At 36.4% G+C, this 22,373-nt stretch overlaps 2 protein-coding genes across 4 annotated transcripts; one reads left to right on the top strand and one right to left on the bottom strand.

Moving 5' to 3' along the window:
- Positions 1–1,089: 1,089 nt before the first annotated feature.
- On the bottom strand, positions 1,090–7,037 carry LOC137947832 (elongation factor 2). 3 transcript variants are annotated; one of them, XM_068793630.1, is made up of 6 exons: positions 7,011–7,037; positions 6,856–6,905; positions 4,677–4,737; positions 4,487–4,574; positions 2,414–3,916; positions 1,090–2,319 (listed from the first exon to the last, which is right to left on the bottom strand). In XM_068793630.1, exons 3-6 carry the CDS (start codon positions 4,677–4,679, stop codon positions 1,382–1,384), a joined length of 2,532 nt encoding a protein of 843 aa, XP_068649731.1. In that variant the 5' UTR covers positions 4,680–4,737; positions 6,856–6,905; positions 7,011–7,037; the 3' UTR covers positions 1,090–1,381. The 3 variants fall into 3 exon arrangements, with proteins under 3 accessions (XP_068649731.1, XP_068649732.1, XP_068649733.1); XM_068793631.1 differs by adding an exon at positions 6,619–6,737 and having other exon boundaries at positions 6,856–7,035; XM_068793632.1 differs by lacking the exons at positions 6,856–6,905; positions 7,011–7,037 and adding an exon at positions 5,401–5,432.
- A 1,592-nt stretch (positions 7,038–8,629) lies between these two features.
- Positions 8,630–21,716, top strand: LOC137948361 (copper chaperone for superoxide dismutase, chloroplastic-like). Its single transcript, XM_068794439.1, has 6 exons — positions 8,630–9,023; positions 9,204–9,230; positions 9,375–9,447; positions 9,583–9,717; positions 9,936–10,159; positions 21,195–21,716. The coding sequence occupies exons 1-6, from the start codon at positions 8,769–8,771 to the stop codon at positions 21,450–21,452; spliced, it is 972 nt and encodes a 323-aa protein (XP_068650540.1). The 5' UTR covers positions 8,630–8,768; the 3' UTR covers positions 21,453–21,716.
- Positions 21,717–22,373: the final 657 nt, after the last annotated feature.

Genomic DNA, 22,373 nt, shown 5'->3' with positions numbered 1-22,373 from the left:
GTAGCATATGCAAGACACCCAAAAACTCGAATATGGGAATAAGAAAAGAGTTTGCAATAAAGTCGTTCAAAAGGAGTTTGGCGAGAAAGAAGTGGTGTGGGCAAATGATCCAAAGCAAATAACAATGTATGACATGGAACACAAAAAAATCAAAATAAACTATTAAAGACAATTATACAAACATTAATTATGCATGCTTCTTTGTCATTTTTTCAACAACTAAATTGTATTATCTAAAGGTTGTCACTTAGTTTATTCTCTTAAGTGAGTTAAAATGAGGGAACAAATATGTTGTCAAGTACAACTATGTCTTTTTCTTAAAGTTTAAAGCAGCAATAAAATCAGAAATTGTCCTGCTACAGAAGAAGAAGAGTTTCATCAATGTTGTTACCCTTCCAGTTCATCACAATGCTTGCTGACTCGTTTATGATCTAGCCATTTCTGCCTCTCCCAAGCCTAACCGCACATCAATTTGATTCTGGAATTTCTTCGAACAGGTGGTAGGCGACCCTGTTGTCATGCCCAAGAAATTTGCTCATGATCAAAGAGAAGTTCTCAACTACCAGAGGCGATCAGAGAACAAGAACAAACAGAATTCAATTATAAAAGGTGCCTTCAACAACTGCAAGACACCTCCGCTTTCCTACATTCAAATAAGCAAAAAGAATGGATCCGATGCGAGATTAGAGTTGTTTTCGTTTGTCCTGATAATCGTCCCAAAGTTCACGGACAAAACAAAACGAAAAATTATGAAACTCATCTGATGGTTTCTGCTTTTATTGCTGCTTCTAAACTTTAACAAAAAGAAAACAAACACGTTAGAGAAGAGATTAGCTTCTTCAGATATGCAAATTGGAAAAACAGGTGATAATAAAGCTTTTGTAATCATCACCTGCCGAGTATTTAGTGTTGCATCAGTCAAACTCGACCACCATGGCACTGCAAAACCAAAAAACTAAAACGTATCCTCCAAGACAAACCGAGATCTCAAAACAAAATGACCAGACATGTTTCAGCACAAAAACCAAGTTAAATTTGGATAATATAAACACATATAACAGACCATACACTTGTTTCGTTCGGAAATAATAAATTAGACCTTAATTTTGCATTGCAAGGAATAACCCTGTCAGCAACTTAAGAAGCTGATGGCAAAAAGGGAACTTCCACTACTCACCTATGGAATAGTCTCATCCATCTGTCATAATCGATACATGATTAACTGTAATACTCTAAAAAAACTGCTCTGTAGCAACAGCAGCCAATAGTTTAGTACCCCAATATGGAGCAAAAAAGGTTAAACCATGAGACAGGTAAACAAAAAAACACTACTTAAAATGACTCTGATATTTTGGGTAGAACTTGTCGGGCCAGAAATCTCTCACAGTTTGTCTTCAAAGTCAGATAGAGGGGTCATTTGCTCCTTCAAACCCTTCCTCTTCCTAATCTCACTAACCAATTGTCCTGCCTGCGATGTTGGATCCATAGGATCGGAAGACATCATCTCCCAATGGTCAAACACACACTGAGGGAAAGCCTGGCCAGATGTGGCAGCTCTCAAGTTGGTTGAGAATCCAAATGATTCAATAACTGGAAGATAAGCCTTGATGTTGTATAGAGGAGTTCCAGGCCGCTGTAATTCTTCAAACACATGCCCTCTCTTCTGATTCAGAACACCATAGATACCACCAAGAGCCTGTTCGGGTGCCTGGATCTCCACAAGATAGACAGGTTCCAGCAGCCTGGGCTTTGCAGTCAACTGGGAAGCATATATTACCCTCCTTGCAGTAGGAATAACTTGACCACCACCTCTGTGAATTGCATCAGCATGGAGAACTACATCACAAACTTCAAAGCATATTGCCCGCATGTTCTCCTCAGCAAGGGCACCTTCCTTTGATGCCCACTGGAACCCAGCAACAACAGAATCCTTGATTTCATTCAGGTACTGAACTCCCTTACATACATCAACCACCATGTTTGGTCCAGTGGTTTCTGGCCCAAAACACCAAATCTTCCTTGCCAGGTCCTTGTCCCAGCCAAATTCCTCAGAAAGTATCTTGGCACGGTTCTTAGGATCATCTCTAGGACCAATTCGACCATCATCAATGGCCTCAGCTAATCCTTCTTCCATGGGCCTAGCTTCCATGTAAAGCCGATTGTGCTTGTTTGGAGACTTGCTCATAACAGTTCGGCATGACTTCTCAAGAACAGTCTCACGGAATGACACAACTGGGTCAGAAACGATGATTTCAGCTCCACCCATAAAGTCTTCTTGCAAATCTTTAAGGCAAATCTCAAGATGAAGTTCACCAGCACCTACAACAGAATTAGAAATAAGTAATTGATGAATGGACAGTTGGAAATCAATTAAATAACAAAACAATAAAAAAGAGAAGGATAGAAGTTGTACCTGCAACGATATGCTCACCACTCTCCTCAATAGTACAGACAACCATAGGATCTGATTTTGCCAGCCGTTTCAAACCTTCAACAAGCTTTGGAAGATCAGAAGCAACCTTGCATTGTACAGCAACACGAACAACAGGGGACACAGAGAACTTCATGGCTCGAATTGGGTGAGCATCAACTTCCTTCTCACCAGTCAAAGTGGCATTTTTGGTGATGAACTGATCCAAACCAACCATAGCCACTGTATTTCCACATGGAACATCTTCAACAGATTCCTGTCTCTTACCCATCCAAATAACAGTTCTCTGAACGTTCTTAACATATAAATCCTTCTTCTGTCCTGGAATATAGTTTGGCCCCATAATTCTGACCTTCATACCAGTGGAGATCTTGCCAGAAAAGACACGACCAAAAGCAAAGAATCTACCCTTATCAGAGGCAGGAATCATCTTAGAAACATAAAGCATAAGAGGACCGTCCGGATCACAGTTTCTAATAGCATTGGCATATTGATCATCAAGTGGACCCTCGTAGAGGTTTTCAACCCTGTACTTTTGAGCCTTAGAAGGAGAAGGGAGGTGAAATATCATCATTTCAAGAAGTGCACTGCTAGCTGGGAGCCATGTCTGCATCACCCTCTTCATCAAAGGTTTCCCAGTCAGTTCTTTCTCATCAGCTTTCATTGTCACACCAAGCTTAGCCAACATGGGCCACAATTTGTCCTTCTGGTCATTGATGCAAGTATTGATTATCTGTTTAATAGGCTCATAGCAAAACTGGACAAAACCACGTTTACATGTAGCAGAACCAGTATTTTTGCTAGTCCACTTCTTGGTAGCAGGATCAAAATAATTTTCACCCCAAAGTCTTTCCATCATTTTAGACTCATCTACTCCAAACTTAGAAGCATACATCTTCGCAAAGTTGGTTAAAGTGAAGGCCCAACCATGAAGACCAGCAGAGAAAGCTACAGTTCCTTTCTCAGGGTAAACCTGGCAGTCGCCAAGGAGAGGGTCCTCATATGTCGCCATTATGACATTTGCATTTTCAATCACCCTTGAAAAAGTCTGGTAAGCTTCTTCACCTTCAACTTTCAGCTCAAGAAAGCAACGGTCCATCTTGTTGACAGTCAAAACAGGCCTAATCCTTTCTCCAAGTGCCTGACGAAGAACAGTCTCAGTCTGGACGCAAACACCTTCAATACAATCAACCACAACCAACGCACCATCTGTAATACGAAGAGCAGCAGTGACCTCTGAAGAAAAATCAACATGCCCAGGTGAGTCAATCAAGTTGATCAGATACTCATTGCCATTACGCTCTCCTTTAAAGCTCTTCAAGGCAGCGTCTTCCATCTCATAATACAAAGAGATGCCAGTAGACTTAATTGTGATGCCTCGCTCTGCTTCGTCTGCGCGTGTATCTGTCATCCGAACATCGCCAGCCACCTCTTGGGCAATGATACCGGCAGCAGCTACAAGTGAATCGGTAAGGGTGGACTTGCCTGCAAAAGCCAAGACCAAATGTTCAGTAACAATCCAGCATATTAGAGCATAGTAACTTCAGAAATTGTAAGCCATGCCGAATTCAGATGAAACAATGTTGCTGATGAGATAAATAATATTCTCAAAGAGAAATGAGAAATTCAATAGAAATAATATTACACCTAAAATAGGTCAGATAACTTCATGGAACAAATTTATCATGCATGGTTTCATGAAAACATAAAGGGGAAACATGATTGAAAAATCAAATGAATTGATAATAAATCAAGTACCCATTTTGGAGAAAGAAAACAGAAAATAGTATATAAATTAATAAAAAAACATTAAAAGAAATACGAGCCAATCTGAAACGTTATTGAAAGAACACAAAAACATAAATAAATAAAACAAGGACCAATTTTTATTATCAAACTTAAACCCATTAAAAGCAATGTTTTGCTATATAAAAACCAAATATCAGATGCCACAGTATTACAAATAAAAGATACATAACCAAATAAATATCACAAATTTTTATTTCAGCAGACAAAATGACCTAACTCCCAAAAACAAAAAGAATGGTATCATACCGTGGTCAACATGGGCAATAACTGACATATTTCTAATATTGTGCTTCAAATCCATAATCCTACGAAGCCCTTCTGCTGTAAACTTCACCTGCAAATATCAAATTCTCTCAATAATTAGCACATTGACATACTATATTACAAGATATTGCAAGAAAATATCATTTTACTTATTTAACAAGTAACAACTTACCATCTTGACTAGTTATCAAACACCCCGCAACCAGTGCCGACCACAGCTTTTGAATTATATTCTGCAAAAATTTTGAAAAATGAAAAAGAAAATGATAAGCGATCTTGCTTCTTGAAACTCAGAAATGCATTAACAAACAGTATGATCCATCTTACCAATTAGAACAGTTATCTTGATTAAAAAAAAAATTAAAATACTAGGATGGAAAACAATATCAAATAGGAGCCTCCTTTAATCTTCAGTAAAAAAGCCAACCATGAACTATAACAGTTACAATATGGAGCAAAAATCACAAAACAGAGTTCCAGGACATGTCTGGCCAGTACTTTGCATTGGATCAGCTAAGGTCTGAAACTCATCCAATTTTTAAGTCGTGAAACAGAAGCTTAGGAGTGCCAATGGTCTCACTGATAAGCTGGCTAAGGAGAGGGTTGACCTCCAACCCTTGTTGTTAGGGTCTCTTTGTGTGTTTCGCAGGTGGCCTTTTGGCCATGATGAATTCGCCTCTTAAAAATATTAAAATTTCATGAATCGGGAATTTGCCAAAAGAGCTGTAGTATATTTGAAACATGCCACTCCTCTTTTATGTGTATTATGGATTGAAAGAATAATTTGCATTATCATTAACGTAGGATCAAAAGTATCAACAAATAGAAAGTATAATGATTGTTAAAGTTAGGCTGTACTTCCGAATATGACTAGCTGAAGTTAGGAGGTCTCTTACCACATAACAAAACTATGATCTTCGCAAGCCCAAACCAATGTAGGACCTTCCAGACATAACACTCAAGCAACTAGACTAAGACATGAAGCACTTGTACATCTATATACTAGTGGAATTTGTTATGCACAGAGCATCCCCCTTACATTCACACCTAAACCCACAAACTGGCTCATATCAGGAATAACATACACAAATGGGCTACAAATAACAAACACAAGGCCCGTACAGAACAAAAACATGGGTTTAGTTGGCTCTGATACCATGTTAAAGTTGAGCAAGTTTCTTTCATTATGACTAATCAAAGTTAGGTAGCTTCTTCCCAACTAAGAAGCATGGGAAGCCTCTTCCTGACTAAGAAGTATAGGAAGTATCTTCTCAATTAAGACGCATAGGAAGCCTCTTCCCAATTAAGAAGCATAGGAAGCCTCTTCCCAACTAAGAAGCATAGTATCTTTGCAAGCCCAAGCCAAAGTAAGACTATTCTTCCACACACAACAACAACTCTTGCTCTAAAATAGCCTGATAGATGGAGCACATGTACAACTATATAACAATAGAAACAGAAAGTCCATAAAATATGAACACTTTAATGTTGCTGAAAATACTTTTAAAAAAAATTGCCGGTAAGTCTTATTTGATACAAATCAGAAAAGACAAACAAATAAAGAGAGGTAAAGATATATCAAATACCATTTGTAATAATGCTATTAAGAAGAGATGGAATAAAATCTAAAACTAAGCCAATAAAAACACTTTCAAGCATATATGCGATGAAATTTCGAAAACTCCAAATTAGAAAAAATAAAAAAGAGTTATAAGTGACATAGATAAAATACTTCTAACCATATAGCCTAGAAACATATGCAAATAGAAACATAAATATTCGGTAACAGCAAAAAAAAAAGAGCAAGAATAGTAACACGGTTCATCTCCGTCGCTGTAAACCTTTGATATAGCAGCATTAAAATGGTCTAAAACAGAAGATTCACGTCAACTATCAAGGTAATGAAGAAACAACCTATCTAAAGACAAAGTACATTTGCAAAATCAACACAAGAAAAAAACGAGATGCATCCTTTAAGGACCGGGCAACGCATATCATGAATAACGCCCTGAGCTCAACCACGAACAATCTCACAATCTGACAACTTAACAAATTAAACCAGATAAATTGGCCTAAAGAGATAATCAAAACACCAAGAGAACACGGTCAAGTACAATGCAGAAGATAGATTGGATCAGTAGCGTTGGCTGGGGCAGAAGTGCTTCGGAGGTTATCGGTGGAAATCACAAGATAGGAGATACTTGATCAAAGTAACAGATCTGAAAGAAAGCAACTGACGGAGAAGAAGAGAATGAGAAAAAAAATAAAGTAACATGTATAAACGCAAGAAACTCGGTAGATCCACAATCACTCACAAGATGAGTTTTTTTAAGTTATTCGAGATTTCTTACCAACAGGAGATGCCGAAAGGCCCGCGCAAAGTCAGCCTCTCGGTTCGATTCTGCGATAAATAAGAGAAAAGAGAGATCTAAAACACCGACAAATATGCAAGAGGCAGAAAACCCTAGAATAGAGGATAACCCCTAAGCGACGCAATTGACGTTACCGACAAAAGAAAAACCCAACCAGAGTCTTCGGGTTCCGCTTCGATCCAACGGCACGGGATCAGCCTTTCTACATTTCTAGATTAGTAGAGACATGATGCGTAATACCCAAGGATGATCATGCTAAATCGAACGGGTTAACTTAGGATATGTTTGGAACCTAGAATATAAAATAAACTAAATTTTTAAATATTATTATTAAAAAAATAGTTAATAAAAATATATAATAATTAAAATATTTTTAAAATAGTAAGAAGATAGCCTACCAAACTTTGATTTCTAAACACAATTATATTATGGATCTTTAGGGCATAAAACATTTCAAAACAATGTTTTAACTGATGTATATAAATGTATTAACCTATATCATTATTGAAAGTTAAAATAGTACATTGACATATTGCATAATCAATCATACAGAATGCTACGAGATAAGGTTATAAAACATGATCGATCATTATTTGTCGAATAATCATAATGAAGAACTCTACATAGTCTATTTTATAAAACATGATTGGTTGATTGATTAATGAGTATTCTTAAAGGATGAAAACTCGTTGATTGAAGGCCTGATCGATTACTAGGCTTAGAAAATAAAAAATACTTTTTATATATGATCGATCCATCATACTTTTATCGATTAACAATTTTTGTTTTTGTTTTTTTTAAATGACTAGTTTATCTAAGAAACTTATAAATAGGCCCCCAAACTCGTAGAGGAACATGGGTCGAATTTACATTAGCATACAAAACCTCTTGAAGAATATTTTTGGGTTTAAATTTTTTATTTTACCATTGTGAAGAAAACATTCCAAATTTGCCTAAACCCTCTATTTTCTCTTCACAATTTTTTGCATTCAAAATTCCAACAAGTTCCATAAATTTCAATTCACTTGCTTAAAACTTTTAAAGCTTGGATCTCACTATGTTATATTTTCAAAAGAAAATTCTAAGTTTTGATTTTAATATATTTGTATTTTAATTTTCTTTAATAAATATTTGTTAGTACCTTAAAGCTTGGATTACACTTGGCTTAAATAAAACCTGATTTTTTTTTATAATTTTCAGCTAATAGAAGTGTTTTAATTATTTTATTTTATTTGTTTATTATTTACTTTGATTATAATTGGGAGTTCAATTACGGGTATAATTAACAATAAATAATTTAATTATAATTCTATGTATTATCTCTGTAATAAATAGAGGTCAAATATACTCAATTTACAACACATCAATTAATTTTAATTTTTCCTCAAAATTTGATTCTTTTGTAATTTAGTTAATCATCCCCTCTTCTAATGATTTCTCAAAGTTTTCTTGATTTCTCTTTAATTATAGATGCTGAGACCCACTTTAAAAACACTTTAGATTATTTTATTATTTAATTTATCTTAAAAATTAAAAATTTCCTTTTGAGTAATTCAAATTTACTATTTATTATCAATTTAATATTTTAAATAAAAATAAATTTATAATTATAATAAATAAATAAATGTGACATATGAAACATAATTTTATAATTTATTTCACTCTCATATGCTTTAGAAGGCTTCTTGTACTCACTGAAATGGAAAAGCATTAAAAATTAACGTTCAAAAACTTTTCTGGCTCCCCGTTAATCTTTCCGAATTTGGATTGTCATAAAAAAACTCGTGTCTTCGAGAACTTCTGATGCAGAAATCATGAGTAAATGATGCGTTTGCTCTTTTTACGCCATCCTTTCATGTAAGAGATCGACAGGAGGCAACAGTGGTTCGACAATGGCTTTTCTCAGGTCCCTCGCAGCTTCATCAGTCGTCCCTGCTGCCGTCGCCGTAGCAGCTCTTTCTTCCTCCTCTCTGTCTCCTCCCAAATTGAGCTTGGGTCCTACAAATTTGGGCTTCGGTTCTCTTCCTTTATCAACTCTGCCTCCAAGCGTCAATCCGAACCGCACATTCGCTGTAACACATTTCAGTCCCGTACAAACTGGTCTCCAGATGGATTCTCACACGACGGAGAGAAATCAATCTCAACAGGCTAGTAAATTTCTCATAAATTTGTGCGGTTTTCATATTAAGCTGTTCATTTGATGCCTTCAGGTGTTGTATATACGGACAATTTGTGCAAAATATTCCCCTTTTATTGATGTGTTCTTTGTTTCTTACACATTTATTCTAAATATATTCTGATTTGTTTGTATCCATTTAAATTTTCAGGAAAATAGCGTTCCACCGGAGCTGCTTGTAAGTTGATCAAACCTGTCAAGCTCCAGAAACTTTTTATAGCCTTCCTGTTGGGTCATGTTATTGTTTCCTTATTGGCGTCAATAGTTTCTATAGTTCGCGTGTTCTTCACTATTATTTTGAAAAGATTGTTGTACTTCGCAGACGGAGTTCATGGTGGATATGAAGTGTGAGGGTTGTGTTTCGGCTGTTAAGAACAAATTGCAGATAGTCGACGGTAGATTGCTTTCCTTCTTTCTGCGTTTTCATTTGTCAAGGCTTTCTGATAATTGACATTACACTAAAACGTCTTGTTTTTTTAACTAATTATTTCTCGACTAAATCTTATTGGAAAGGAGTATATTCCTTTCAGGGGTTAAAGGTGTTAATGTGGACTTGAGTAACCAAGTTGTGAGAGTACTTGGTTCTTCATCCGTTAAGAGCATGACTGATGCTCTGGAACAAACTGGTCGTAAAGCTCGACTGATAGGTCAGGGTGTCCCAGAAGGTTAGTTATTCAGCTTTAGTTTTCAATCTCTTTAATGGTCATGTTGATACATTTGGATGGATAGAGTTTCTCCCCTGTTTCTTCTCCATTTTATTGCTTCCCCTACTAAAATATCGATTGTTGAGTTTTGAAGTACATCTAATTTTTTGTTGACCATCCAATACTTTTTATGCCGATGATTAATTTCAGTTGATAATTTGTACTGTCTGGGTTTGTAGACTTTTTAGTTTCAGCAGCAGTTGCCGAATTCAAAGGACCAACAATTTTTGGTGTTGTTCGTCTGGCACAAGTAAATATGGAGCTAGCAAGAGTTGAAGCCAACTTTAGTGGATTGTCACCTGGGAAACGTGGTTGGAGCATAAATGAGTTTGGAGATCTGACGAGGGGAGCAGTAAGCACTGGAAAAATTTTCAATCCAATTAACCAGATGACTTACAAAGAGGTTTGATCCTCTTATCTTTTTATGAGATATAAAACTCAATGAACAAAATTTTGAAAAATAGCTATGGCGAGGCCCTAATATTGAGTCCAATTAAAAGACTCACAACTCAAATTAATGATTTCAAGTATAAACAACCAAGTTCAATAGAAAAATTCCTAAGCACAAACAATGAATTTCAAAATTAAAAGCACATTTACTTAGCTTTTCTGAGATCTCCTTGTTTTTGACATCTTTTATTTGAATTTGAATGTCACAAATTGTTTAGGCTTGGGAAAGCTTGGAATCTCTTTGATTCACTGTAGCAATGTTTGGTAAATAGTAAGGGACACAAAATTGTTTAAATATAACTCAATTGAATGGTAAAGAATTAGCTGTTTCTAGTTGTTTTTATCAGAAAACAACTTGACTTTTAGAAAAAATCATGGACAAATATTTAATCTTATTGATTCGAGCTGCTAATCACAAAGGTAGGTTAGTTACTAAGTTTGGAGAACTATAGTGGCTGAATCAAAGCTTTGAAACTTCCCTAGCAACTTTTCTGAAACGGGTCATTCCAACGCATGTGATCTGCTCAAAACGTCTTCATATTGTATGAAGGGTTGGCTAGACGGTTGCTTATAGAGCCTCTTCTGTCTCCAGTTTGTTCGAACAATCTCTGTTCGGTTGAACCATCTTTATTGGTGAGCCATGTTTCCTTCATTCCTCGTTCCACCTACTTTGGACTGGCCGTTCGAAAGTCCCGTTGAATGAATCTCACCCTAGATTATTCTCTCTCCTAATCGGTTTAATGGTTGGCTTCATGCTGTTCGGACAGATGGCCTCTGCATTTCCTTCTATACTGGGTGAATGGATGCTTCTAAGCTGTCTAGATGATGTGATTTTTGGCTTGTACTATTTGGGCTTTTTTTCAATGGGCTGTTTAGATGCTCTTTGGCTAGTTGAACGGATGAATTGCCAGAACTTTGGTTTTGAACTTTTTCTGCTAATTATGTTCATTAAATTTCGCATTTAGTTTCCACGTATTTTTTCTCTTTTTGCTCCCCTAAGTTCAATGCACAAAATTTGGAATTTTTTATTGGTTTCTTTTACCCCTTGAATTAGTTTATCTTTTTATTGTCCTTACTTTGGGTTTTTCTCCCCCTTTGACATCATTACTTAAAGGTTTGAAAATTAATATAACACGATTCAATGGGCACAACAGCCTTTGAATTTCGTTAGAAAACGTGAGGTATATACAGGTATACATGTGAATTGACAACAAACTGTAATGCAAAGTCTAGAGCCTGAGGTTTTCTCGATAGATCAAGCTTATCTTGGAATTGTTTTAGTCCTCTTTCCCAGTGGTCTATGTTTTTTAGTGTGTCACCCACATGTTAAGGGTATGAGTGCATGAGAACAAATGTGGACTTCTTGTTTTTCCTGTGATAGGTGGACATTCTAGATAAGTCCACTGCTATGGGGATAAAAATTGAGGGAGAAATCCTTTGTGCTGAAGTTTTATTCTTAAATTTCTTCTTAAGTTTCCTCTTTGTTGGGAGTGGTCTTCTTTGCTAGATTTTTCTTTCTCACTATGATCTTCTAAGCGAGGATTCTTGTCTTCTTGGAATCTTGATAACCAAGCATTAATAGGGAATTATATCGCTAATAGAATTCTCTTCCTTGCTACCTTCATCTTTAGGCTCCTTATTGATTTCATCCAAAATCTTCTCCATCTCCTCTGCTTAGGTGGTCTTCTCTTTTGTTTTCTTCTTCAGCCCCCTTGCCATCTAATGCCATTGCACCCCATCTTTTCCTTTAATGCTCTTCTCAACTTCTTTTGGATTTTGATTGGATTGATTTTGAGCCTGCTCAGTGTGAGTTCCATCCTACATAGTGAGCTCTTTAATGATCTTCTCTATTGTTTCTACCACCATTTCTATTTCTCCTGCGCTCGCTTCAATTTCTTTTTCCAAGTTAGTTTGCTTCTCCTTATCCTTCTCTCCCTTTGATATTCTCTATTGTGTCTACCACCATTTCCTAGCTCGCTTCAATTTCTTTTTCCAAGTTAGTTTGGTTCTCTTTATCCTTGTCTCCTTTTGCTGCTTCCTTTTCCTTCTCTCTGTCATTCTGGTTTTTTTAGGCCAATGCTTCCTTATCCTCTAATTGTGAATTGCCATCTCTGGGCTCAATTTCAAAGCTTGTCCCATCATCTCCATCTTCATCTTCTTCATCTCCACTAGGATTTCATAAAGTTCTTTCCCCCAAATAGGATTTCATAAAGATCCAAAATCCACACCCCTTTGTCATCTCTAAAAATAACACATCAGTGGCTTATGAATCTATTACAACTTCATCTCCTTCAAACTGAGAATGTATCAGTCTACATCCCACTTCTGGGCTTGTCAACCCACATACATGAGTCAAAGACCATTATTGCTTCCTCACTAATAGTCTCCTTAATCATACATATTCTTCAAACTTTGTTCCTTTAGGATGATGTCCTTTAGACCTGGAGTGCCTACAACAAGGTTTTTCTCCATTGGTTTTCCTACTCTAATCTCTTTGCTCGTGATGAAATTCAAATAGATATCTTCAAAGTATGCACTTGGAAATCAATCTTGTGTGAGAAATTTACTAAATAAGTTTCTCTTCTTTTTATTGAAGTTAGGGATCAAGGCGATGATTGGCCTTTCTCTCAAATCAGCCTTGCGCTTTCACTTGCTTTGGCTAGGAGCTTGGCTGGACGATCCCAATGTTCTTGGATGATTTTCCCTTGGCCTTAGTCATTTTTGAAGGTAGAGGAGATTGATATGCAAAGGTTTGAAGGGATTTTGGGAGGATTTTCATAGGTTTTCACTGGACAGAAACCCTATTGGTCGAATGTGAGGTTTTAAGATTTCCAGAATTGTTGGCTTGGTTTTTATTGTTTCGACATAAGTCGTCCAAATGAGCACCATCTGTTTGAACGGGCACATTCGAATGGTTTGCCTATGGGAAAATTCTTTGTTTGCGTCTATTTGACCAGTTCGTACGGTTTGCCTATGGTCAAATTCTTTGTTTGTGTTTATAAGACAGACCTTCTTTTGGATGACGAAGTCAAACAGTTAGTCAACTTAATTTATAAATTTTTCTGTTCAACATTCTGTTCAAATTGCTGAGGTGAAATGGTTAGTTTTTCTGTTTTCTAGAAAACTCTCTGTTTGACATCATCTGACCCTTGGTTTGGATGGTCAGGTGTTTGGGCATCTATTTTTAACATACACTGTTCGTAAGGTTTAAGACTGTTCAGATGGACAATTCCAGTAGAGTGTTTTCTGTTTCAATTTTTTAAGTACCAATGCTGCACTGTTTGGACGGCTCTTGAGTGTCTGAATGCTTGTCCTCATAAGCATTTTATTCATCCAAATTACATATCGATCAAGCCTCATTCACTTCTATTCTTTGTGAAACTCTAAGTGTACTATGAAAATATTAACTAGTTGATCATTAGTTGCTAAAAATTCCATCTTCTTTTGAACACAATTGCTAAGAAAGTAATGCTTGATTTTTATATGCTTCTACTATGATGTAAAAGGATTTATGAACAAGTTAATGATAGATGTATTATCACACTAAATGGGGATAGAATCAAATTCTTGGTTGTAGTCTTGGAGTGTTTGCTTATTCAGCTTCAGCTGTTGAGAGGGCTACGCAATTTTCCTTCTTAGCGAACCATGATATGATGCAATTTCCAAGGAATTGAGATGTGCCTAGTGTGCTCTTCCTATCATTAAGGCTACCTGCAAAATCAGAATCTAAATAGCCTACAAGAGAAAAATTACAGTTTTTGGATAAAATGGGCTAAAGTTTAGATTTCCTGTTAGAAATCTAAAATTCTTTTCACAACTGACATCTGGGACTCTTTTGATTTGATTGGAGCCCAACACATTAATAAAAAAGACATTTTTTTGAGGAATAATAAAATAGACATTGAATGTCTGATCTTCTTGCTGCCAAGTAGAGAAGACTTCCAATCATTCCTCTATACTTACTTTGGTCAACACTCTTTCCAACCTCTTTTTTGTAAAGTTTGGCTATGGAGCTAAGTGGGGTTGAGACATTTATCCCATCATCTATGTTGTATTTCTTCAATATATCCGTAATATATTTGGTTTGAAAAATATAAAATTCATTATTTTACTTGTTTAATTTGCAAAATTAAGAAAAAATGTAACTCTCCCTTCATACTTACTTCGAATCCACTTTGCATCAAATATGAAAATTCTTTTCAAAGTTATTCATCTATAGAACCAAATACAATGTCATCTACATAGATTTGGACTACTAGAATGTGGGACCCTAATTTTGATGAACAATTTGATGTCCACTTTTCCTTTATAAATTCATTATCTAGAAAAATTGACTTAGTATCATACCATGCTTTGGGTGTTTGTTTCAGACCATATAAGGTTTTCTTGACTTTGAACATATGATTTGGTTTTGAGACATCTTCAAGATCTGAGAGTTGTGCAATATGTACTTCTTCTTGTATTAGGCCATTTAAAAATACTGATTGCCATTTGGTAAAGTGTGAAATCTTTGAAGGATGCAAAAGCTAACATGATCCTAATAATCTAGTCATAGGGAAAAAGGTTTCATCATAGTCAATACCCTCCTATTGAGTGTCCTTGGGCAACTAGCGTAGTTTTTTTTTCTAACTACCTTGCCATTTTCATCTAATTTGTTTCTAAATACCCAGTTGGTACCTATGACATTATGACCATTTGGTGAGGGAACCAAATCCTATATCTTGTTTCTAGTCAAACGGTTTACTTCTTCCTACATTGCTTTAATCCAATAGATATCCTTAATGGTCTCTTTGATGCTTTTTGGTTCTAATTCTGAAATGAATGCTTAATTCATTTCTCTTTGCAATTGACCCCTAGTTAGCACTTTTCTACCGGTATCACCTATGATTTGTTCTTGGGGATGAGCAGATCTGTACTTCCAAGCTCTAGGAAGCTCATGAATGACTTCCACCCTAGGGTTTGACATGGGCTGATCATGGGGATCTTCCTCAGCCTCTTCTCCTCTTTCTAGATCTATTTCTTGAAGTTTTTTTTGAACAATATGCTCTTCATCTTTATCCTCATCACTGCTATCTTGAGTGAGGCATGGTTTCCTAGGGCCACTTTCATCAAACTTCGCATAAATGGATTCTGTGGCCTATTGAACTCCACAGACCTTGCTCTTTGTTGAGTATCCCATAAGGATTCTTTCACCTTATTTTGAATCAAGTTTGTCCGACCTATCTTTTGTCTTAAGAATGTAACACCTACTTCCAAACACTAAAGTACCTAATGTTGGGTGCTCTCCCAGATGGGATTTTTCCTAAGATAGTTCTCAAGTAAACTCTATTGACAATATAACAACTAGTGTAGATGCTCAAACCAAAAATTATTTTGGGAGGTTGAACTTATTTTGCATGGTTCTCTACACTTCTCTTGAAGGGCTCTGTTTTTCTTTTCAGCTACCCCATTTTGTTGGGAAGTCCTAGTTGCTGATAATTTATGTTGCTATCCCTTTTCTTCACAGAATTTATCAAACTCACCTAAGAACTCACTGCCTCTTTCAATCCTAATCCTAGTGGTCTTATACCCTTTGTCATTTTCAAGTTTGGTTTCCTACTTAATAAATTCACCACACACGAAGTTCAGGTATATTTAGAATAATCATTAATAATCACAAACACAAAATGTATTCCAATGATACTTTTACTCCAATGTCCACATGCAAATGGCCATTCCTCCTGTACTTTGAGAACTTTAAAATGGGCGTAGCCAGTGAGCCTTCACTAGCTTGATTGGGACTAGCGTTGAAGTTAAATTTCTCTCCATTCAGCAATGGGCCATCAGATGCCTCCCCTTTTTTCAACTCAATTATTTGTTGGTGTTTCAGGGCTTAGCCCTGTTCTAACTTATCCTCTTGGGTGCCTGCATCTTGCAGGGATTGGTGGTTTATAAGAGATCAAAGTGGCAGAATTCAGCTTGTGTTCTGAAGGCCTGTTGATAATTGGGATTCGACCAAGGCTGAATTACTAGTGCTTGTTCAAGGAATCAATATTTTCTCTCAGCAGGTTACTTCTCTGCTTGCCCTTGAGGTGACTGCCATTGTGATCCACTGGATGTAAGGCAACTAATTACCTCGGTGGAGGCTGAGGCACATTTTTGTGGAAATTGTTGACCATTGTGTCCTCTTTCAATCTCTTGGCAGGATACCCTCTCTAATAGTGTGTATAATACCAAAAAGGGTGTCTTCTGCCATGCCATGGCAATTGGGAGCACCTTTCCCTTGTAACTTGAGGCCCAAAGATTACCGCACCCTCCCCTTCGTAGTTTGGTTATCTAATCTTATTGCAGAATGTTATAGGCTCTCACACCTTGTTCTTTTGGGGCCATATGATATTCCATGTGACTTGGAGGGGACATGGAGCTTGGATCTGCTTCCAACAAGCACCTCAAACTCCATCAGCAGGCTGGTCCTGTGAATAGGACTATTCACTTGGAAAAGTAGCCATCACTCTAGAACAATCTGCTGACGAGACTTTAGAGGCATGCTGGCTCCCTATCTCAGCATACCACAGATATGTTTATCTGAAATGATATTATGTAACGTGGATTCTGAATAGATCTTGCCAACTTTGAAGAATAGAGCATTTGTGAATTTAAAGTGGTCCTGACATTTATGTAATGGACTCAGAAAATAGACATTGATGTATTTATACTGGTATTGAAATTACAAGTGAAATAATTCTTGTACTATTTTTGTATGATATGTTTGATGTGCTCGTGGGTTCAGGGTACCTTAATGGTTGCACACTTATGGCTAGAAAAACTAGGAAGAGAATGTTATGGATTCGGCTGCATCTTGGTATCTGAGTCTTGAATCTTGTTTTAGACTGTGTGCAGCTTTCCAGTGGTATATTAATGATCCTTCAATGTACGTAAGAGTTGATTCAGTAGTTTGTTCTCTTTTGGAAAAGCAATAAGTACCACACTACCCTGATATTCTAATTTTATTACTTATTGAGGTGTCTAGGCTATATGGTTTCACCAAGCTGATATTGATCTATCATTTGTGAATCCATGTACTTAAGTCACGAATCTTGTTTTAGATTTTGTGCAGCTTTCCAGTGGTATATTAATGATCTTTCAGTGTACATAAGAGTTGATTGTGTAGTTTGCTTCTCTTTTGGAAAAGCAATAAGTACCACACTACCCTGAAATTCTAATTCTATTACTTATTTTTGGTGTCTAAGCTATATGGTTTCACCAAGCTGATTTTGATCCATCATTTGTGAATCTGTGTCAAACTAAGTGACTGAGGACCTCATACATTGTGGGTTCAACCTGGTATGCTGTGGCTATATCATGGAAACGCCCAAGCTTTGTTGGATTTGGACATGACTTTGAAACTTTGGTTAGATGTCTTTGCTAGTAGTGGTCATAGGTAATCTTAAAATCCATCTTCTACAAAAAGTAGATACTGGAATTGCTGTTACCCGTTGGGATGCATTAATCCAACTCATAAAATTAATTTTGGTCATCTCTTCCTCTCCAAAAAAAATCCAGGAAGTTATCAGTTGATATTGGAGGTTGGGAAGAGACAATGACTCATTATTTGGATGGCCATGGCTTTTGCATGAAGCTGATGAGAAAATAGCAAATAACCTTCTGCTCCCTTGTCAAAATGGAAAACAGGGGAGCAGGGATCTTTCTTGATTAATTTCTGCTTCTTGAAAAACAATCATGATTAAGTTTTGGGTAACATAATAAGCATAGTGAAACTCTTATACAGAGAAAGATGTAGCATGTATACCAACTTGTTTGTATTGGCACCATTTCAAATGTCACTACTTTAGAACAATTTCTAATCTTTCAGGTAATATCTATCACTCCACTAGGTAATGTTTACCTGTCGGTCTCAAGTCTGGTAAGGGAGGAATCTGTGAACTTGCTACCCTTCATAAAGTTTGTTAGACCTCACAACATGAATCTGAACCCACTCTTATCTGTCGGTCTCAAGTCTGGTAAGGGAGGAATCTGTGAACTTGCTACCCTTCATAAAGTTTGTTAGACCTCACAACATGAATCTGAACCCACTCTTATCTGAATTAGAAACGATGTGTTAATGTGGGTGAAAATGATTCATGTGTTCTTCCTAAAATATTTGGACAAGGTTTGGATGATGATGATATTAGATGCCATAGAGTATTTTGTAGTTTTTTTTTTTGAAAAAGATGTATTTATATTAACAAGAGAAATTACAGTAAAGGGAGCATATCCCTGACAACCAATAGAGTATTTTGTAGTTCTTAAGCTTATGTTGGGGTAGTATAGGAAGTTTGGTGTAAGTGGGACACAAGGGGAATAACTTTAGTCCATGGGGGTTATATAGTTATTAGGTATCAGTGAGGATTAATCTTAAAGATGTAATCATCTATATAATGAGAAAGTCATGGTTGAGTAGGGTAACCAAGATCCTATTTCTTTTTAATCTGTGTGTGTCTTCTTGCTAATGCTCAAGCACAAGTTCCACCCAGCTTGTCTTCTTCTTTTCCTTCGAGAAACCCTTATTCCCATTGTTGAGCACTATCTTTTCCCTTTATTGAAAACCTTAGAAGGTTCATACAATTTAGTATCAGTTTAGTTCCTCAAAAAGAGAGATATTTGGTTTTTTTGTACAAATCCTTGAGTTGGAATAGCTTTTTTCTGTGGTCAACAGACCCATATGCTTCCATGATTTTTCTACCATCAATTGTAATTGTAAGGAAAGACCTCCATGTCTACTTTCTAACACAATAAACGGCTTCTCATTTTCCATACTTCAGAAGAAAAAAAACGAGAATTGACATCTAGAGCAACAGAGGGAAGGTTAAAAATGGCAGAATGAAGCTTCAGCCAACTAAAGATTTCTACTGTCAAGAGTGGAATTTTGTATTACAAATTATACCTCTTAAGAAAGATTAGTGAGTCTACTTTTTAACAGAAAAAACAGCTTCTCAGTCTGATTTTTCCTAAAGGGAAAACTCATCATTGGAAGAATCAAAGGTCAGGATTGAACAAATAGAAACAGTTTCCAAACTTGACAATCATGTCTGGGTTTTGGAGATTTAACTTTTCTTAGATCACTTTGAAGCAGAGGTTAAAACTATTTTTTGCGAATGAACAGCTTAGACGAACTGAATCCTCTCCCACTATCAGCAACAAGGTAATTCTGAGATACTGAGAAGTCTTGAGGTTGAAGTCCAATAGAAGAAATTGTACCCCCATATCGATTTTAAGAAATGCAAGATTTGGATTTGAATTCTTATGAAAGGAGTCTAACATGTCACCAGCAGAAACTATGCTTCTACCCTAACCAGAACCAACACATGGCACATTTATGTTTGTGGCCAAATCTCAATCTCAACTGAAGGTGCTAACTATCACTTTCAAGGGATATCTCAAACAGTGCCTAACTCATCTAGAAGATCCAACCCAAGTGGGCCTGTAAGGATGAATAACTTTTTGACACTTACTTGACCATGAAAGATCATAGATCACTAGTAGGATGGTTTTTAGTTGGCTTAAAGTCAGGGCTCCACCAAAATGCCTACCAGAAAAAAAATTTGGTTCAATTCTTTTTTTCTTGAAGTGGATCATTAGAGTACTTGTGCATGAGATCACCTCTTGCTAGGTGGGATGACCAAGTCTTTTTTTTACTTCTCTTTTTATCGACTACTTGTGGCTTATAACTTGACTCTTTAAGTAATCTTCAATTGGGAGTCGACCTTTAGAAAAGCATTGAATGGGACAATGGATGACACCAGCACCAACTGATTGTAGTCAAACCTTGAGGATAAGGTTCTCATAGGAGGGATAGATGTCAAATGCCATCCTTAGAGTATTTTTGTTATTCTTATGCTTTTGTAGAGATAGTTTAAGAAGTTAGAGTGTCATTGGGATGTAAGAGGAATAGTTTTTGTCCATATTAGTATATAAGTTATGGTTAATCTTAGGGATGTAATTATCTATGTTAGAAAATAAGAATAGGGGCATTTTGGTCATTTTATCTTTTTGTTTATATTTCTTGATGTAGTCTTATTCTACATGTCAAACTATGTCTAGGAACCAAATTTCATGTAAAGGAGACACATAGAATAGAAGATATCGAGAATTAGGGTTTTTATTTAAAGAAGGGGCATTGTTGTAAATTATACTCAACCCACTCAATCCTAAACTATAAATAGAAGTTGGGAGACGTCCAGGCCCCCCATCTCAGTTTCTTTTCTCAATTTGCTCTTCTCCACTTTCACTCCCTCTCATTCTCTCTCTTCAACCTTCTTTCTTCTTACTTTTTTCAATTCATGGTTGAATAGGGCAATCAAGAATCATTTTGCTAAAGCTCAAGCATGAGCTTTAGCTAGCCTATTTTCTTCCTTTTCCTTTGAGAAACCTTACTTCATTATCAAGCATGATCTTCTCTCTCCATTAGAAACTTAACAGATGATGATGATGATGATGATGATAATGTTAAAAATAGTCCTGTGTAGGTCCGCAATAAGAAAAATCCTGCACTTATTACTTGGGAAGAGGTCTTTTAATTTGTCTTGTCATTTTGGGTTTGTGTCATTTGGGATTGCACCCAATGTCATCCATATATAGTCATAAAATGTGAGTGAGAGTGCTAAGAGTAATCCCATATAGATCTAGTATGAGAAAAAGTCATGTGTTTTTTACTTGGAAGAGGCTTTTTAATTCTGTTAGTCATTTTGAGAAGGACTCGCACCCAATTTCAACTTAGTCATTTAGTGTGTTGTTGTTCATCGTTTTATTGCTTCCATTGTCTAGTATTTTTAAAGACTATTATCTGCTATCTATCATTAATTGGAAAAAGAAAAACAAAAATAAAAAGGCTTCCTTCTACACTAAATGCTTTGTTAGCAGAATGTTCAGGCCTATGTTAGTATTAGAGTGTAAATGCTTACCTTGAAATTAATGAAAATATTCTGATTTTGGTGTCTGGCATTGTTTAGCTGTTGGGTGACCTGGGAACATTGGATGTCGAGGCATCTGGCGAGGCCCACTTCTCAGGTGTAAAGGAGAAGCTGAGAGTTTCTGATCTCATAGGCCGATCTATAGTGCTGTATGAAGCTGAAGACAAATCTGACCCAGGCATTGCTGCTGCCGTGATAGCTAGAAGTGCTGGAGTTGGTGAAAACTACAAAAAGATCTGTACATGCGATGGCACAGTTATATGGGACTCATCAGCTTCTGACTTTGTTAAGAGCTAGGAAGGCAGTTGCATGTGTATGAACCGTGTTAAATGCTCTGTTTTGAACAAAAGCAACTAATAAAATGAGGTAGAGTATGGATTCCTTTTTTTCTTCCTTCATCATGGATAATTTGGCTATCATGGTGTAGAGAGTATAGTGGTAGTGGTCATTTGCATGTGCTAGTTTAGTTCCTGTCTGATAGTGTTAATATTTACTTGAACCGTTAGTTAAATGACTGTAATTTGTGTGGGGTAATTTACTCATTATATGCAATTTTCTTCTATTTAATGAGATATAAAGGGTAGGTCGAACGACCCCTAACATCTCTTTTCTCGCAGAACTTCTTTCCACTCCTTTCACTGTTTCTTATTTCTCTGTGAAATTGAATCTTTGTTGTCCATTTTTTATATTGATATTAGAGTGTAGGATTAATGGATACCAGTTGAAATCCTTCCAAGTTTCTTCTTAATATTTTGTCCTCAACTAGCACAGACTTGGCTCTGTGTAAAAGATCTGTAAAGTGGGAAAATGTTCCACATTGAAAAGTCTTAAGAGAAGTGAATGAGTTGTAAAGTTGAACAATGCCTCCTAAATTGTTAGTCATTTTGGGATGAAACTAAATTCAATCTAATAATGATATCAGAGTAGGTTGAGTGCATGAGCCAAAGTTCAATATGTGTTCTTTAAGTTGTTTGTGTTGTGGATATTTTGTAGGCTTGTTATGTGTAAGTTTAGACGTGAGGAAGAGTGTGAAATGGAAAAAAGTCTTATATTGAGAAGTCTTAAGAGAAGTGAATGAGTTGTAAGATTGAGCGGTCTCCTAAGTAGCTAGTCGTTTAGGTATAAGGACTAATGACTGATTTTGAGTGAAGCAATTTCTCTTTTACTATTGAAGTCTAAAAAGCATCATGCTAGGAGTACTCAATCTACCACAATGAT

This window comes from Aristolochia californica, unplaced genomic scaffold (assembly GCF_029961685.1).
Source record: "Aristolochia californica isolate CCGP_79_NKW_82.1479 unplaced genomic scaffold, dmAriCali1.0.hap1 SCAF_13, whole genome shotgun sequence".
Taxonomy (NCBI): Eukaryota; Viridiplantae; Streptophyta; class Magnoliopsida; order Piperales; family Aristolochiaceae; genus Aristolochia; species Aristolochia californica.
Note: the sequence above shows the minus strand (reverse complement) of the source record. Positions and strands in the feature narration are given on the sequence as shown.

Excerpts from the sequence above, each read along its gene's own strand:
- LOC137947832 (XM_068793630.1), bottom strand. Across the intron at positions 3,917-4,486 it reads TATTGCCCATGTTGACCACG|GCAAGTCCACCCTTACCGAT; the intron begins GTATGATACCAT and ends TGGCTTTTGCAG. Across the intron at positions 2,320-2,413 it reads TGGTGAGCATATCGTTGCAG|GTGCTGGTGAACTTCATCTT; the intron begins GTACAACTTCTA and ends ATTCTGTTGTAG.
- LOC137948361 (XM_068794439.1), top strand. The coding sequence starts at position 8,769 with ATGGCTTTTCTCAGGTCCCTCGCAGCTTCATCAGTCGTCCCTGCTGCC. Across the intron at positions 9,718-9,935 it reads AGGTCAGGGTGTCCCAGAAG|ACTTTTTAGTTTCAGCAGCA; the intron begins GTTAGTTATTCA and ends CTGGGTTTGTAG. Across the intron at positions 10,160-21,194 it reads ACCAGATGACTTACAAAGAG|CTGTTGGGTGACCTGGGAAC; the intron begins GTTTGATCCTCT and ends GGCATTGTTTAG.